The 18,325-nt window shown below is 44.4% G+C and overlaps 2 protein-coding genes across 3 annotated transcripts in view; both read left to right on the top strand.

The window, feature by feature from the left end:
• LOC134065625 (palmdelphin-like) overlaps positions 1 to 9,335 on the top strand; it is a 16,068-nt gene extending 6,733 nt beyond the window's left edge. Inside the window, exons 2-9 of the mRNA XM_062520586.1 lie at positions 449 to 500; positions 2,069 to 2,149; positions 2,293 to 2,423; positions 4,895 to 5,009; positions 5,588 to 5,612; positions 5,714 to 5,824; positions 6,419 to 7,426; positions 8,769 to 9,335. Of these exons, the coding sequence (XP_062376570.1) occupies positions 456 to 500; positions 2,069 to 2,149; positions 2,293 to 2,423; positions 4,895 to 5,009; positions 5,588 to 5,612; positions 5,714 to 5,824; positions 6,419 to 7,426; positions 8,769 to 8,809 (1,557 nt within the window). The 5' untranslated portion in view covers positions 449 to 455 and the 3' untranslated portion in view covers positions 8,810 to 9,335. The remainder of the gene's footprint in view (positions 1 to 448; positions 501 to 2,068; positions 2,150 to 2,292; positions 2,424 to 4,894; positions 5,010 to 5,587; positions 5,613 to 5,713; positions 5,825 to 6,418; positions 7,427 to 8,768) is intronic.
• A 321-nt stretch (positions 9,336 to 9,656) lies between these two features.
• palmdb (palmdelphin b) lies at positions 9,657 to 18,316 on the top strand. Of its 2 annotated transcripts, XM_062520581.1 has the most exons (5): positions 9,657 to 9,823; positions 13,954 to 13,999; positions 14,733 to 16,830; positions 16,946 to 17,034; positions 17,310 to 18,316. In XM_062520581.1, exons 3-5 carry the CDS (start codon positions 14,832 to 14,834, stop codon positions 17,391 to 17,393), a joined length of 2,172 nt encoding a protein of 723 aa, XP_062376565.1. In that variant the 5' UTR covers positions 9,657 to 9,823; positions 13,954 to 13,999; positions 14,733 to 14,831; the 3' UTR covers positions 17,394 to 18,316. The 2 variants fall into 2 exon arrangements, with proteins under 2 accessions (XP_062376565.1, XP_062376564.1); XM_062520580.1 differs by lacking the exon at positions 13,954 to 13,999.
• Positions 18,317 to 18,325: the final 9 nt, after the last annotated feature.

The raw sequence follows: 18,325 nt of genomic DNA, 5'->3' as shown, positions 1-18,325 counted from the left end.
GGGTTAAGGCATGCACCTCTCCACTCCTCCGGTCTAAATCGGACATGTGAACTGTCGGGGGAAACATGCCAGCCATTCAAGCTATTCCAGCAGGTTTACAGTGTCCCACAGCTCAGTCCAAGCCTGCACAAGACCCCAGTCCAGTCACATAATTCAACACCAGTCATTTATGAGACACCCACCCTAAAGCTAAATCACACACACACACACACACACACACACACACACACACACACACACACACACACAAACACGCGTCTTCCGGTCTCCCTATGATGTCGACACAAATACTCTCCACGGACCACTCAGTTACTGGCTTCTCTGTCTTCATCTCTCTCTCTCTCTCTCTCTCTCTCTCTCTCTCTCTCTCTCTCTCTCTCTCTCGCTCTGCGACTGCATAGCCTTAGCCACTCTGAGGGAAACTCATTCTCTGTTCCTGTCTCTTCAGGGTCAGCATGGAGGAGGCCGGCCTGTTGAAGGAGCGACTGCAGGCCATAACGGTACGACCCCGTCGTCCCTTTCACCATGCAGCCACTGCTTAAAGACACACACCACCACAGGCAGCCTTTTACAGCCGCGTTTGTCATCACAGCTGTCAAGATGTCCCCAGTTAAAAAACTAGAAAGACTCTCTAGGTTGAGGAACTCTGGACAAATGGCATCACCTAGCCCATGGGCTGTGGGGGTGGGTGGGTGGGGCGAGGACTGGTGGTCACTGTAAGCATTTACTGCATGTTTTGGTTGTGAAGGTCAAATGTGTTTATGCGAGAGTGAGTGAGTCAGTGACGGATTTCATTGGCGAACATAACTAAAGGAATGTGTAGAGTATCTGCGGTTTCTTTAAAGAGACCTATCGGCACTACTACAGTTTGTTGACAAATAACTAAGTGAAGCTTGACTGTAATATAAGTAGAATAGCTAAATGAGTGCTTATGAATTACAAATCTGAAATGTTAGTGCATTTTGGTTTGTCCTTTAGTCCTAGAAGCGGAGACTCTTGCTTTAAGAATGGCTATGATCGCTATGAATAGCTGAACATCTGACACTGATAGGCTATGCATAGTCTCGAGATCGAAGGTAAAGATTCAAGGGATGTTCCCAGTTTTTAGGTAAGAGAGGCCAAAGTGTATATACTTGATATCACTGAAATGGTTAGAGCTACTTTATTATTGTTACTTTATAGATAGTTGCATCATTAATCCCACAGAATATTGGAAAATTAGATAGACACAGTAGATAGGTATAGTTACTTTATAGATAGTTACATTATTTATTCCAGAGGACATGTTGGAAACTGAGATAGATAGATAGTTATAGATACTTTATTATAGTTACTTTATAGATAGTTAATTAATCCGAGAGGACAAGTTGGAAACTGAGACTCTTTGGTGGTATATTTAGTCCCCAGACGAACAGTCTCTCCTCAGATTCCTCTTCCTTACAGTAGGAGAATCTTTCTCTGACCCTCCGCGCTTTTAAAATAGACCAGCAAATGTGATCCGTCTGGGAGCTTGCAGTCGGATGTGGGGATTTACAACGTAGCTACAAAATGCTGAAAGAGTTCCCCTTTGTGCAGACATATCTGACAGCCTGCTATTATAAACGAATATGTATATTCAGGTAGCATGATTCATCCCAGTTGGGAGATGTTACAGTAGGGCCTGAGTGACAGTTGTTATCAAAGCAAAGCTTATATGGTCTGTTTTAAATGCTCTGTTGCATTAGTTGCAATTGACCACACAAGGGGCCCTGTAGTTGTCCTATCAATCCATTGTCATCGGCATAAAGCAATATTCCAGAGAATGACCTACAGTACAGTAGTCTCTATTCATGCTAGATACCAAGTTCAAACTTTTGATTGAGAGCAAAATTACTTTAATTGGTGGAGTTTTGAGCAAAACCATTGTTTGCATTAGCAGTGAACCGTAAATAGAGCCTATAGGTTGTTTTTACTCCAGCGTATTCCTTAATGAAATCACTGATGATGTGTGATTTGTACAGTACGTGATGACAAGCTGATTTGTGCGTGATGACCCATGTGTTTCATAATGACTATGAATCCATCACAGGACAAAAGACGAGTTCAGGAGGACATCGCGAAGAAAAGGAGACAAATCGAAGAAGAGAAACTCAAACTTCAATATCTGAAGGCAAGCACGGGGCCAAGTGCCTTCAATCTTTTGTTCCCTTGTTGTTAATGTATCAGCTGAAGCGTTACAGTGGGAAAAACCCCACAGTGTGTGAACTGTTTATCCTCGCCTGTCCTGACTCCTGACTGCTGTGTCTGGAACAGAAAAAAGCCCTGCGTGAACAATGGCTGATGGACGGGCTGAGCGGTCAGACGGAGGAGGAGCAGGAGGCCCTGAAGACCCAAGCTCAGGATGACCAGCAGCAAACTGAACTGCTGCAAAGCAACATCAGCAGGTACAGCCAACTGTGTGTGCATACTGTATATACATGTGTGTGGGTGAGTGTAGGGGTGTGGGTGTGTGTGTGTGTGTGTGTGTGTGTGAGTGTAGGTGTGCATGTGTGTGTGTGCATATATACTGTACATGTGTGTGTGTGTGTGAGTGTAGGTGTGTACGTGTGTGTGTGCATATGTACATGTGTGTGTGTGTGTGTGAGTGTAGGGGTGTGTGTGTGTGTGTGTGTGTGTGTGTGTGTGTGTGTGGGTGTGTGTATCCGTGTGTGTGTGTGTGTGTGTGTGTGTGTGTGTGTGTGTGTGCTTGCAGGTCAATTTTTAGTGCATCAGTGTTCATGCATTTTTGAGAGTATGTATACAGACATGCATGCATAGTCAAGTGGTCAGTAAAAGCGGGAGGCGACTTGAAGGGGATTAGACCCAGATTGTCCACCTCAACCCACTTAAATCTGGTGATGAGCTTTATGTGTCAACCAACGGTTACTCTGCCGGCGTCTTCACGCAGAGTGTGTTATGTAACCTGTCTGCTCTTCCCCGGGGGCCTGTCTGCACAAACACAGGGCTTAAACCGTACTACACGTCTAATGTGGCCTAACACTACTAGAGACCTTTTACGTCAGACGTCTACTCAACCCCTGGTAATACTACATCACGTATAGTAGTAGTAAACCACATTTTTAAATTATTTAATTTTTTTAATTTTTTTATTTTCATAAAATTGTTGTGTTGTTTAATTTTTCAAAAATATAAGAATCAAAGGTGATGAGATATTGTGTAATTAATGACATGAATTGTGACATTAATGGCATGAAGCCTCATTCAGTATATTTCACGTCTTACTGATATGTTATGGATGTACCTTGACAGAAAGACCAGTTGTATTTTTCAGCATGGTGCACCGGTGAAATCAAACTGCATTACAACACATCCAAACCCATCAATGGTCAAAGGCACTACTCAGACTCTCTTAAGCTCTTTGCTTTCTCAAATCTAACTCCAAATAGATTAAATGGGGAAGAACAATTGGAGCCTAGAAGCAATCTGGCAGAGTTTTCATTCATCATCCAAGTGGATGGCGCTCATCAGCCACCTCAAATTAACCTTGCTCTCTGGGTCACAGTCCTATACCCAGCCATCTGAAAGCTCTATTTCTCCAGACCATCATAACTGTGGCTTTTATAGGCCCAACAGTGAAAGCCGAACCAAGTTTAAACAGTTGTTAAAAAAAAAGAATGTGCTCATTTCAGACAAGACCCCGTCTAGTCTACTCTGCGGTGCTAGAATTTATTAGTGACATCACCTGTCACACAAGTGTCTAGCCGCGTCTTGTTAAACCAAAAGTGTTAAAACATGAGACCATGTCCATCTATTTGGTCTGACCTGACATAGTAATTCACACAGAGGCCAGAGGTTGACAAGCCATTTTCTCACCATCCAGACACTGGCGTATAGTAACCACCCCCCAGTTTTATGAGGTGCTGTGATCTGATGAAGTGTGGAACCTTAGCTAAGTCAACAAGAGGGCTTTTGAGTGCTTGTGTTATTTTGTCTACTACGCAACACATTTATTTCACACAACTGTGTACATTCTCAATCCAACTCAAAATTGGTTGATATGACCTGTGGCCAGTCATTTTTTCTAACACCACTCCCTCCTTCCCCCTGTTCATTCTGTGCTTGTTCATCGAGCACAATATGGTTGATGCACAACACTCACCCATAGGCCTCTAGATTTAGGTTGAGTTTTACAAGATTGTGAACCTAACACCAAACAAAAGGGTGTTAGATACACATTTAAGGAAGTCTCTGTGTATATTGCCCTTTGTGAGGAAATAAAACCAAGAACAGATTTTCTTCTCTCATAGTGCAGACCTTTTCTGTACTCTTTGCAAAGCACATAAGTGCTCTCTCTCTCTGCTCTTACACAAATAGGATTCCACAAGGTTACAGAGTCCTTTGCGACTCAAAATTACTCTTGATTTTATAGAAGGGAAGAACCATTAAGCTTCCTCTCTGAGTGTACTTTGTACAACAATCTAGGACCTGGGCTATCTTTGTTGGTAGAAACAGACTCACTTTACAGTGGGTTTGAAGGTCTCTGGCAGGTAGTTGGCAAAACATCTGGGTTGTTTGACATACAGTACATGCTGCAGTTTTCAAAAAAAATTCATGTGCATCACACCTTGATATATAAATTCCCTATATCAACACATCTAGTGGTGATCAAAACTCAAACTAAAAACATAAATAGCTATCACTAATATTGAAGTGATCTCCTCGTCCCTGCAGTGACTTGATCCCTTTTGTGACTGGCATCCTGGGCGGCAGGTCATGAGGCCAATTAGGATAAAATAGCCCAAACAACTACAGCTCACAATTACTTCACTATTCGCTATTGTAGGCTTTGTAATCCAACGTCACATTTCATTTGTTAAGATACTCCTTTAAAAGTGTCTTTCTGCCCCTATTGCAGGATAGAGGAGGAGATTGAGGCCCTGGAAGCCGAGGAGATAAGGATCTCTTCAAACGAACAGCGCATTCTCAAACGGCTCAAGGAGGTGGAGAAGACCGCCGAGGACATCATTAAGGTATTGCTCGGCCAGATGTGTGTGGAGGTATACGTGTGTATGTGGAGGTGTGTGTGTGTGTGTGGGGGGGGTGTGTGTGTGTGGGCTGAGGACACCATTAAGGTATTGCTCGGCCACATGCTTGAATGGCTGTAGTAGCGTGTCTGTTGTGGTTGTACATTTCGAGTTAAGATACAGCAATGAGACGTATCCCGTTTGCTGAGGATTCTGAGGAGTCTGTTGACCTTACGGGTGTTTGTGACGGAGCTTGTGCATTGCTATGTGTGTATTGCTGACATCTCCGACGTTTGCCGTCGCTTGTGTGCTTTTCTGGGTGGCTTTTCTGTCTCTGACTCTTTCTGCAGAGAGTTTAGACTGAACGGTATAGGCGCTAAAGCAGGAAGGTTTGTACAGTAATTGGTGTGACCTGTCAGCAATGCAGTGGGCTTGAAAAATGATGTTGCTTGTTGCTTGTGGCTGGATATTTGAGAGAACACAAAGGCATTTTGTGGGAAATGGCAAAGGTGACATAACGCTGAGCTTCACTCTCCTTTCCTGCTGTACATATTCTGTTTTCACACTGTCATGTCTCTGCACAGGAATTAAATGCTGATATCCCAAAAGGTAAACACACACTTTCTTTTTGCTTTCCACTATTTTCCACATTACTCTTTGACCAGTCTGGGGATTTATACCCAATTTAACACTTTTGTCTTTTGTTTCAGAGCCCGTACAGTATATTTACTCCCCGATTCCTGATATGCCAAAGACTTACAAACCTTCACTCTTAAGGAAGAAAAGCCCAAAGCAAGAACCTGATGGTGACCCAAAGAGGGGTATGGATCACAGCTATTTGAATGCTTGAATATGATACTGCAGTATCTGTGGTTTAACAGTTTCTTTGGTCTCAAACGAGGTGGAAAACTCCAGCTTCAGAAAGTAAAAGTCCTTCACATACAGTATCTGTGCAACCATTCAAGCTGATTCTAATTAGCACAACTATTCAGTCAGGGATACTAATTGGTCAGATCACCTGTGCTACAGTAAGTGTACAGGTAGAACCAATACATGATTGGACTTTTACTTTCTGAAGCTGGACTTTTCCACCTCTACAGTGCATTTCATTGGACAGCGGTAGCCTTCTAGATATCAGGGTAGAGTTATTTAATGGGATCCTCTCAGGTTTGGTCATTGTTTAAATAATAAGCACAGTCCCGAAAGGTTTGTCTTACAGTCAAATAAGACAGGATGGTGTAGACCTAAACCGCTTAGATCACATGATTTGTAATTATTTTGGAAATGTTTGTGGATTTGTGGGTGATAACATACATTACACAGATTATATTTTTGACAAGGCACAGATTGTAGTTCATATATACAGCACAGCATAGTAGAGTCCCTCTGAAAAAAGTCTTCTTTCCTCTCCGTAGCCATGTTTGCCATGGAGATCAGCGTGGAGCTTGACAAGCGCACTGGCGAGAGTCAGGTCCTCTCCTCCACGACCATCACCACAGATGACATCCAGAGCAAAGGCGTGAAGGTCTTTGATGACGGCCGGAAGTCTGTCTACGCCCTGAGCTCGGACGGACGTCCCCTCGAATCCAAAGGCGTGGACGAGCTCAGCCCCGGCGATGTGGAGGAGCTCTTGCGCAAGGCTGAGGAGAAGAAGACCCCTCCTGATGTCCAGCTCCACGAGCCCGTGTTTTCGAGCCCTTACAGCCGACCCAACACCCCGAGGAAATCCGACCGAGACCAGAACAGCCCGGCACCCAACGGACTCTGGACGCCCACCAACACCCCGAGTCCCCTTCCGGCCGACAGGCAGGCCACGCCAAGCCCACGGCCAGCGACGCACTCTCCTTTGCACATTCCAGACCCACCGAACTACAGTGTTTCAGGTGGCAAACTGTCGCCGTACCCGACCCCCAAGAGCGCCCAGACGAACGGTGGCAGAGGGACACAGAGGGGCACAGACGGGCACAGGGTGAGCCCCGCACGGAGCCCCATGCCAGGGCTCAAGGGGGAGATCTTCTTTGGGGAAGACTCCGGACTTGGGCTGGGGAGGGTGTCGCCGCTCCACTCCGTGATGGAGGACACCCGGGTCAGCATGGCCGACACACTCCCGTCCGACATCGATCCCGACGAGCCCGTCACCATGATCTTCATGGGCTACCGCACCGCCGAGCAGGAAGAGGAAGACGAGGGCTTCCAGGCCGAACTGATCGTGATCGGAGACGAAGACGAGGAGCACAGCGACAACTCTCGTCCTAACGACGACGACGACAGCTCGCTGTCCTTTCATCCCGAGGGCTACCGCAGCAAGGTCTTCTCTCCCAGCAAGACTAACATGCACCGTTCCGAGGTGCGGCCCAGTGGCGTCCGGAATCGCTCCCAGCCCCCAGCAGACATCTACAGCATGGAGGACCCCTCCGCCTCAGGTATCAGAAAGAGACCGAAACGGCTCTTTGCTCTCTGAGCAGCCCACTGCTGTTGCATCTCTTATGCCTACTGATAACATCTCGCTGAAGAGCTTGCACTCAACTCACCACTGCCTTCATTTCCTGTGCATGCCAAATCAACTAACAATACTATGCCAATAACCAGAAAACAAAACAATAATCTTGTGAGTCTAGAGAGCCTGCAAACCTGTCATGATAAGATGACTAAGCTTTTCGTTTGTTTGTTAGTCAGTCTTAATCATACAGCAGGATTTTACCCAATCGGAAATATGTAAAAGCTATTTGATGCTGCATGTTTAGACTGACAACTTGTCTGGGTTTCTTGTGAGGGCCTCTACCTCCACCCAGTGGTTGAAAACAGCATCTCTTTTATTTTGGGAGAACATAGCACTCGATGGAATTGTTATGGTGAAATATTTTTGCTATTTTACAATAAAAATGACTGAATGAATTCTAACTTCTTGAATGTTTGAGTGAAAAGAACTCTCTAACGGCCTGCTATCTTTGTATTTTACTTCAACTCACACATCCTCTCTGTGCATGCTCTTGTGTCGGTCTCTAAACCAATAAATGTTTACTAAATCCTATCATCTTGGCTCTGCTTTTCTTACACCCTTGACATTTATCTATTTGGGTTAATTCAATTAATTCATACTTAATTCAGCTCTGAATTAAGTGTCAATTAATATGGCCTATCCTTTGATTTACTATATTAATACAACTAATATAACATTGTTACTAACCTTTTTAAAAGTATTAATTTAGATTGTGTAGATGTGAACAACATAATATAACTCACACTTGCACCATTTATTAAATGTGAAACTGCTCAGTGCGTTATCTACCAGTTCCTAGACAACTTCCTGATAGCATTAAATCTCTGTGGCTCCTGCCTCAGTTTGTCAGTGGAGTTTGTTAAGTGGAGGTTGAGTGACAGTTCCCAAGATGCTCGATTATGTCTCCCCGGCTTAATCGAACTGTTTGTCCTTGGTTGAATTCTGAGGAGCTGTGGATTTTTCAAGTGCCATTTCATAACATATGCTTGAGAAGCCCTTACGTAATCTCTTAGACTTATGTAAGGCTCAAATTTTCTCTTAAATTACACCAGATTCAGTGCAATTATCCTCCCAGCTCACTGATCGAGACATTTTAAAACGGCAGTCAACATCTTTACATGAAAAAAAAAAAAAAACAGATTACGCATGGCACTGTTAACCGGATTTATCATTCCTCCACCACTGCAACAGACACAGAAGCTTTTCTGCAGATATTCTGTGAAAATGTGTCCTTAAAAAATCTTCTCCGTTTTCCCTCTCTGCAGCTTTGAGGCTGAAAATGGCACAGCTAGGAAAGCAAGCATAACAGCCAAAGAATAGAACTCCCGCCTATGTCTGCCATAGATATTCCTTCAAGAGGATGAACAAAAAAAACAGGAAATCAAAAAGCTCCGGGTGTTTGCTCTCTTTTTCTCTTGAACAAGGACATGACTGAAAAAAAAAACTGCTGTTAAAAAAAACTGATTAGCTTGTGAGGAGGAGTTGGTCTCATCTTTTCACTGCTTAAAATCACTGTTGCCTTTCTTCTGATTCAGTGTGCTTAAACCAAAACTGTATCATGTGGAGAATGTACATACAATGTAAGTCTGTGAGTCTGTTTGTGTTTATATGTACCTTCTTTGTCTTTCACTTGCTCACATTTAATGTGAATTTAGCAACTGTGCAGAATATATATCTTTGCTTGATATGTCCCTTATAAACAGAAGGGGTAAAGCTATCAGTAATCTATTCCAAGACAATAATGCTTTAAAAGATGAATTGCTGAATTCCCAGTTTTCTCCATCCCTTTTGATCATACTGCTTTTCAACTTCATTAAAAAGTGTTAAAAGGCTCTGATGTGTTTCAAACTCATTGCCAGTGACCATCAAACCATCAGAAATTTGGCAGTTATGCAGGTTGTGCTTTTTTTGTGAGCAAAAGTGGACCACAATCCAATATACATCACTGCAGTCACATCCCATATGGGCACAGCAAGACATCCTGTGTGTGTGTGTGTGTGTGTGTGCGCATCAAGCCCACAAGAGTGTGCATCAGTGGGGGAGTGTGTGTGTGTGTGTGTGTATTGGAGCACCAGGCAGACTGCGCTCCGATTGGCTGTTTCCCGGCACATTCAATGAGACTTCCAGTCTCTGTGGCTACAGCCAGCCAGGCAGAGAGTGCAGCAACTCAGCTTTGCCATAGCGGGCTTCACACACACACACACTCTCTCTCTCTCTCTTGCTCTCTCTCTCTCTCTCACACACACACACACACACACACACACACACACACGGGCACACTCTCACGTACACACTCGGTCTCCATCAGCGCTGCTGCGAGGTAAGCCTGGGTACCCATGTCAATAACAGGGAAGTTTCAAGTAATTTGTGTACCATTAAGTAGATCAATAGTTGATTAGGTAACACATGCATGTGGATCAGATAGATTTTGATGAGGGAGGGAGATCTTCATGTGCGGGCTGTGTCTGGTGTTGACATGCAGGAATGCCTTGTTTGGGTGAAGTTGGTGGGGGCTGAATATCGGGAGATGAGGGGATGCTGTTTTTGAAAACCTGCAAACAAGATGGGGCGAGTTGCCTGTGAATAAGTATGCGCGTGTGTGTGTGTGTGTGTGTGTGTGTGTGTGTGTGTGTGTGTGTGTGTGTGTGTGTGTGTGTGTGCGTGTGTGTGTGTGAATGTGATGATGAGTGTAAATGTGTATTGCAGTGTGTAAAAACAAAATGACTGAAGTTTTGTTTGCATCAGTTCACTTATGAAAATCAAAATGTAAAATGGAGAGATAAGCAAGTGATGTTCGAACAGCAGTGAGGGTATGCCTGTCATCGACACGTGTTGTATTGAATTCTTTGTACTTTTTTCGTGTTGAGCAAGGACAGAAACTGAGTTGCACTGGCTTACATCAGACTAGAGAAAAAAAAAGTTAACTGAGGTAAGAAAAAAAAGGTATAGCTACCAGGATAGGCAAGAGACTATTTTCTGCAGCTAAAGCTGCGTGCGTAGTTGGATAAACTGAGCTAAAGAGAGTGCAAGTGTCTCTGCATACTAAAAAGTGCTGATTAAGAACGTCAACACACAGGTAGGCTTTCACCCACGGCTGTTTGGGCGTGTGTCTGGATGATCAGAGAGTTTTATTTATGTCTCATTTTTTGAGTGGCGGCCGTTCGGGCATTTGGGAATATAGTGATGGAATGTGGTAAAAATTCCGGGGGGTATGATCTGGAAAAGGACAGTAGCAGTGATGCTGTGTGTGTGTGTGTGTGTGTGTGTGTGTGTGTATGCGTATCAAGCCCACAAGAGTGTGCATCAGTGGGAAAGTGTGTGTGTGTGTGTCTGCGTATGCGTATGTGTGTGTGTGTGCGCGTTGTATGTGTGTATGTGTGTGTATGTGTGTGTGTGCGTTGTATGTGTGTGTGTGTGTGTGTGTGTATGCATTGTATGTGTGTGTGTGTGTTGTATGTGTGTGCATGCGTTGTGTGTGCGTGCGTGCGTGCGTGCGTGCGTGCGTGAGGGGGGGTTGCGGTGGGTGAGAGGTGGTGAAGTCATTAAGGATGCAGATTAGGCATGTCCTACCCTCTCCACTCCTCTCTCCCCATTTCACTCCAGAGGGGAGATGGGGGTCGCCCTCTGCAGGGGTTGATTACTCGTGCCCCCCCCCCCACACACGTTAAGTGCCACTCCACCCCGCTGGGCGCGCAAAGTGTCACTGCGCCTGAAAAACACAACGCTTCAGTGTGCTAATGAGTGATGCCAGTGATGCCAGTGATGCTATGGCATTTTCACAAGACATCAGCATGGGCACTAGACACACAATATGTACCCTCAGACTTGTTTGTTGCAGATTTGACTTTGCAATCTCTCGCAGACTTTTCTTGGCCAAATTTTCTCGTAAATTAGCTTACAAATTACCCAGAGTCTGCCTGAGTGTGCTAATTGAGTTGCCTTTTTTCAGGTAACTGAGGCATTATGGCTGGTGGGGGGTTTTTACGGCAAGAGCCACATAGGGGGGTGTAATTGGCCTTAACCTTTGCAGAAGGGTAAGTGCTTCTGCTGAGATGTTGCCTTTTCTCGCGCAGGCTGCTTGTGCTCCGGGTCTGAATGGCCTGCCCACGCATGGAGGACACGCAGCCTTTCAAGTGTCTACGCTAGTGATTCAGGCACCATTGTGCCTCTGCGCTTCGAAACATCCTTGAAACGAAAAAGCAAGTTGCCTTTACGTGCGTTGCCTTCAGATATCAGTTATCGGTTGCCTGGCTGTGACGTTAAAAGAGAAAGGCAGGTGGATGCACAACGTGATCGGAAACAAGGGCCATGTGATTCGCCAGTCTGGAGGTGCGAGTGAATATAATGATGGGGGACTTGAGCTTGTGGTTTTTCAGAAATGTTATTTTTCTTTTACTCAGGATGCGTGTGGTGACCAGTCAGCATGCCAACATTCATTCAGTCATTTCGGTGACCTTGAGGCCTCAATCCTCATTGATCATCTGACAACATGAGAACTCAAAATCACACACACACACACACAAAAACTATGGGATCCAGTGAAATAACTGCATTGGCACTCTTGAGAGTGAGAGCACCACTGACTGTGGTACGTGCTTCACATGTAATTCACTGTGGGGAACTTGCTGGAGGGAAGTTCAGGTTCGAACATCAGTCACCACAAATCTGATCACAGTGATAGCTATGTCAATAGTCCTCTCATCACGGTGGTTGCACTGAGAAAGCCACCACCGATCAATTCACACTTCCCCGCCTCGAAAAAAAAATCTGTCGGGTATGTATCTCCCATGACCCGACCTCACATAAGCCCAAAGTGCATGTCCGTCCAGCGGTGAGGAGCATAATTGTGGTGGGACCTTTCTTTTGTAGAGATGATCTCCTTCTGGCTGCTCTGGCTAAAGCTTCTGGTAGGTTCTGGAATGTGATGACACCCCTCTGTCTGTCTGTTTTTTTTTTTTTTTTTTGCGGGGTTCTAATTCAGAAATCTCTCGCTGAATTATTTATCGGATCCGCACTGACACACTGGAGGGGCGAAAAAAAATGCTGGGGCTGAGCAGCGGAGTGGAGGTGAAGTTTGGTTGCCAACAGCTGAGCTGTTATGCCGTTGTCATGGCATTTGGAGGTTTGCCGCTTGCTTATTTTGATTGGGCATGGTGCCTTTTGTCAAGCCTCATTGCGGGTAAATGTAATAGAATTTCAGGAGCACATCAGATGGGAGAGGAGTGTTTTGTTTTGTTGTCATATGTGCCTGTTTTGTGTAGCTTCCATAGTATACTTTGTCTCTGGTCTAATTGTCTTTAATGATGGCAATTATGAGTTAAATATATGCCAAGAGTCACATGTTTCATAATTCCACTTTTTGAAGAGGCTGATTAGGTGGGATGTCTTTTTTCTCTCTCTCTCAGAACTGTGAGAATGCAGTAACTGGTCATTGTGTTAGTCTGTAACATTCTTTTGTTTTACTCTTTTTTGGAGGGGGATCCAAATGTGGGCATGCTAGAACCACTGTGAACTACACACACACACACACACGCACACACACACGCACGCACGCACGCACGCACGCACGCACGCACACACACGCACACACACGCACACACACACAGCGTCATGAAGGCGATGAGGATTATAGATGATGTTGTTATGGCCGAGTCAGCACTGTCTCTGTTAGTTCCTCCCTGGTGTGAAAAGCGGTCGAGGATCAGAGGGAACATCTCTGGCTCTTGGCAGGAGTGCAGGGATGAGCTCACCGCCAGCGGGCTCAGTGTCCCAGCAGACAACATGACCTCTGTCAACCTCACTCACAACTCAGCCGCGGCGGCTAAGAGCAAATAACAGTGATTGCAAAAACAAATTGGACACCTGCACGACACGATAATTGGTTGTCGTTAATAGCTTCTGAAAAAATAATGTTTAGTACTCCCAGTACTCACTGTTTTTGCCAAATAAATAAAAACACTGTAATTAAAAACAAAAGTCGTGCACAGGCGGTGGTGTGAGAAAAAAAAAACACACCAAAAACATGCACAGGTACTCTGTGTTTTTCTCTCGGCTTCCGGAACTGTGTGGGTGGAATAGCGCTGGGATTTGAAATACCCCAGGTTGCCGGGCTCTTGCTGAGCTGAGCTCTCCTCCCCTCATCTCGTGGGGCTTAAGTAGATCCAGGGGCTATCTGACTGCAGGGACATAGCTGTGCTGTGCTGTGTCGCCTGCTGCATGTGGGCGAGAGAACTAGTCCTGCAGTCTTACATAATGGGTCCCTTTTAATTCAATCTCAGCTGCCTTCGCTGTCTCTCTCTCTATGCATAACCCACTTTGTGAAATGATTCACAGTGATAGTAAATAAAACAGCTTTTCAAGTCCCCCCATTAATTACGGCTGCTCTCACTCAGCCTTTAATTTTTGATGCAGTGACTGACTGAAGGCTTTCCCTGTTATCTGCTTTAATAGACGAAAGTTTGACAGGGCATTCTCTGCCAGTTCAGAACTATACAAGGTAAGGATCTGTGTGCAATGGAATGGATAGTTGACTGGCAAAATCAACAAATTACTTCTTTTTCTGCCTTTTTCCTTCTAACTGCATGCTTAAATAGAGGGATTAACCAACTGCCAATTCTATACACATTGAAATATACTGAATCCTCTCACTAAGCACGTTTCTATACTCACTCAATATCTTGAGTGTCTTAGAGCATAAACACTGATCCCATCACAAACACAATAAATATTGCAGTGTTTTGTGTGCAATACTCTTTCACTAAAAAATCTGCTCTCTTCTATTGACTGTTCATGAGCTTGTGTTTGCGTGTTTGTCTTGACTTGTGAAATCCATCTTGTTTGGAGGTTTACTGCATGGTGTGAAATTAATATCTAACCAGAGACTGCTTTTGTGCAGCAGTATCTTGCAGGTCAAGAGGGAAATAAGAATGGTATGAAGAGAAATATATTGTGTAGGAATAAGCTCAGAGTGATCAATACAGTGGGGAGACAAGAGCCGAGTTAGACAGATAAAGGAAACTGCAAACGGTCCTTCTAACACAGCTAAGAAACATAACAACTCTGCTTAAGACAAAACAATAAAAAAAGAGCATTAAGGGAGGGAAAGAAAGAAAGAAAGAAAGAAAGAAAGAAAAGAAATTAGAATAGGAGTATAGCTGATCAGCCAGGACAGGAATACAGATGAGTGTTGCCTTTTCTTTTGACAGACAACAATTCTCTCCCTTCTGCAGGGAGCTACGACTGAGGTGACAGAGGTGGATGGAAAAGAACTGAGTGAAGGCAGCAGTCCCTCTCAGAGTCAAGCCGAGTCCCTTTCCAAGGCTGTAACCATGGAGACCAGTGAACAACTGGAATCAGGAAATGTAGCCGACTTTGAACAGGAACCTCAAGAGACTGAGTTACCTGAGAATGAAAGCCCAAGCAACATCGATGAACAAGACTGCTATGAAGAGTTCTTGGAGACAATGGGAAGTAAGGTGGTGGTGGATATTTTAGCAGACCTGCCTCCTAGCATGACGGACACGTCAGAATTGGATGACATCCCTTGCCCGAAGGAGGCTCTGATCTTAGAGGCTACACCTGAAGAGCTAAACCACCATGAGTCAGTCACCTCCTCTCTGTCAGATCCACCATCAAGCGGAGATAGTGTGTGTGAAAATGACTCTGCCCCCAAAACACAAGAACCACTAGTGGAAGACCAGTCAGGAGATGCCTTGCCAGATGCTTTGGACACCGAGGAACCTGAAGAAGACTCAGAAGATGCCATGAAGGCCTTAAACCTCATGCCAACAGATGACGCAGTTGACAATTTGACCTGTGATGAGGTGGAGGAGTCAATGCTAGAACAGTTCATCCGAGAAGAGGCCTTATCAGAGGTATCTACAGAGTCCTGTCACGACCCAGAAGAATTAGATGAGTGTCTGCGTGTAGAGATAGCTGTTGCATCTTCAGATAGTGAGGGTGACGACAAGTGGAGGACCATATTTTCATCCTCCATCAACAAAGAGGACGACGACTCGTATTTGGACAGTCTGCAGTTGAGTGCACAGGAGCTCTTCATCCAAAAGCCTTCAATTGACGATGAGGAAGATGATGACCCAAAGGATGTTAACCAGGAGAGTGAGTCTGAGATCCCACTCGGGGATGAAATTCTAGAGCAGCCTGAGACTGACTCCGATTTTGAAAAGAGGGAGGTGGCCTATACCACTCCAACGCTGTTCCATGGGTTGTCAAAAATCTCTGAAGATGATGAGGAAAATGGAAAGGGGTCCAACAACAAACACGCTTCTCAACATTCAGAAGGTGACAAGAAGATGCCCAAAGACTACTGCGTGATCCAGGAGATGAAGAGTGAGAACGTCAGCACAGAGCATGTGGACTTCCGGGTGGCTCGCAAACAATGGCTGGAAATGGAGGAACAGACTAAAATGGCTAAGACGGCCACGGTCCAGTCACCCACCACCCCTAAACCAGGCCTCTGCCAAGGCAGCCACAGCTTCATGTACACACCAGTCCGCAACATCGACAGGCCCAGGAGAGATCCTGACTTTGAGAATCTGGCTCTTGGGGGAGACTATCCACACACTCAGTTCAGCCCCTGCTCTGAAGACTCTGGCCTTGACGACTTGAGCTACAGATCCCCTTATGATGACCCAGAGACCCCTGTTGAGAGAGAGATCCGCTTGACCATGGAAAGAGAGGAGAACTTCAGACGCGAAAGAGCCCTGTCCTCATCCAGCTCATGCGATTTTGTGCAAGCCAAAGCCAGGCCGGTCGTCATTCACCCCACCAAACTCTGCCAGGAGGTGGACGAGAAGAGGAAGATGTTCGAGCATCAAGACGACGGCTGCAACATTCCAAGATCACCTAGCAACCCAACACCGTCTTTTATAATCACTTCGTCGCCAGTCAAGGGTGCACAGAAACGAGAGTTTGCTGCGAACAATGTCATCATCCTGGAGCCTGATCCTTATCCCTGCAGCCCAAAGCGTTATGGAAAAGACTTGGGGGCTGCCCACCCAGGCAACTGGAACTCCAACGAGTCCTCCAATGTGATCATCCTAGAGACATCCAACCTGATCATCCGCAGCGCGTCCGAATTCTGCCTCAACTCAGCTGTTGAGGAGAGCCAGGACAGCATGTTCCTAAACAACCCCTTCTTCAAGCTACGCTCCCGAAGCACACAGTCCCTCATCGACGAGGAGATTAAGATGGTCAAGCAGCGTGAGGAGGAGCTGAGGAGACAGCGGGCAAGCATGTATACTAAGGAGAAATTCAACACAATTGTGGTCTCCCCAAATCTCCTAAACAGTGCATTTGATAAGTCAGGTATGTCCATGTGATAATTGCTCCGTCTTATACATTATTCTTGTAGAAAAAAATTCATGTTCTAGGACACAACACTACACATTTTGTGATCATGTATTGATTTATTATATTTCAGAGGATATGCCTATAAAATGCAAGTCCTCCCCATCTTCTCCCATGAAGACATACAAGATGGATCGCTCCATAGTGTCCTGTGACAACAGGGTAAGTACGCTTTTGCTGTTTTAGCTTTAATGAGAAGTCATTAAGCGTCACAAATTTCATGCAACACTGACAATATAATGATGATAGTCTATTGATAGTCCTATCCTTCATAACGCTTAAAATTAAAGTTATCAAACTTGCCAGCCATTACAATGGTGGACATGTTTTGTCCCATGTGTCAATGACATATCTATTCAGTGGCCAAATGTATATAAAAATGAAGACTAATGATCCGATGTTGTTTTTTGTACTAATCCATCTGATTTGCTGTCTAGTTTCCAGAAATGTACTTGGCTGGTCGCCGTAAAAGTGCCATGGCTCTCCGATGGGAAGCCGGAGAGTTTGCTAACAACCAATAAAAGCGGAACGCCTGATCAACAAAATGGATATCGACTGACAACCACTTACTCTGTCTTACATAACAGACTTTTTTTTTTTGCAGTGCTACATGAGAAAATTAATCACATTTGTTTCATGTGACATAACACTGGCCGCTGTCAGCTGCTTATGTGAAATTTCCAATGCTCTGTGTGTGTCCTGCAGATGCTAAGAAGGAAAAAAAGTGTATGTATGTACGCCAAGATGCCTGAATGTTATCTGAATGTAATGTTTTAGTCAACTACTGCTTATACACTATTTTCAAATTCAGAAAAGCAGACTGCTTATTTTTATTGTACTGTCATAGTAGAAAGAGCTATATGTACTGTATTTTCCTACTGTATTTTCATCAGAGACCAGATTTGTAATTTTCCAAGCACAAAGATATGAAGCCAATGCAGTATTATTATCACATAATTTGGAAAACTTATGCATACAATTTTACATGAATCTCCTATTGAGTGCTACTCATGGGTTTGTAACAATGGGCAATGACTTTTACTTTTTTTTTTCTCCAAGTATTAAATTTAAAAAAAAGTAATGATGCAGCTGAAAGTATAATTATCTCGATACACATTTGCGCCAAAAGCTAGAAGTAAACAAGTCAAAACATTTTTAAAAAAAAAACATTTAAGAGCAGCTAATAGAAACTCTATTGACCATGACTTTTAATTTATTGTCTAAAATATATACATATATGTTTGTATGCTTTTATGTGGAGCCATTATGCTTACAACATTCTCTGTTCTGCTTGCTAATCTTTGAATTTGTGTGAGCCAATCACTTGTTGCAAAAAATCTAATTGCCTTCAATATGACAAAAAACAAATGTTTGTATTTACAATGCAAGTGTTCCGAAAACAATAGTGCAACAATAAATATGTATGGGCAAAATGCGACAATTAAATTCCTTC

Source organism: Sardina pilchardus, chromosome 19 (genome assembly GCF_963854185.1).
Source record: "Sardina pilchardus chromosome 19, fSarPil1.1, whole genome shotgun sequence".
Lineage (NCBI taxonomy): Eukaryota > Metazoa > Chordata > Actinopteri > Clupeiformes > Clupeidae > Sardina > Sardina pilchardus.
The sequence above is the reverse complement of the archived record's forward strand: the minus strand, read 5'-3'. Positions and strand labels throughout refer to the sequence as shown.

Bases quoted from the DNA above. Each gene is read 5' to 3' on its own strand.
- palmdb (XM_062520580.1), top strand. From the start codon at position 14,832: ATGGAGACCAGTGAACAACTGGAATCAGGAAATGTAGCCGACTTTGAA. The intron at 16,831-16,945 runs GTATGTCCATGT...ATTATATTTCAG, and splicing joins CAGTGCATTTGATAAGTCAG to AGGATATGCCTATAAAATGC. The intron at 17,035-17,309 runs GTAAGTACGCTT...TTTGCTGTCTAG, and splicing joins TAGTGTCCTGTGACAACAGG to TTTCCAGAAATGTACTTGGC.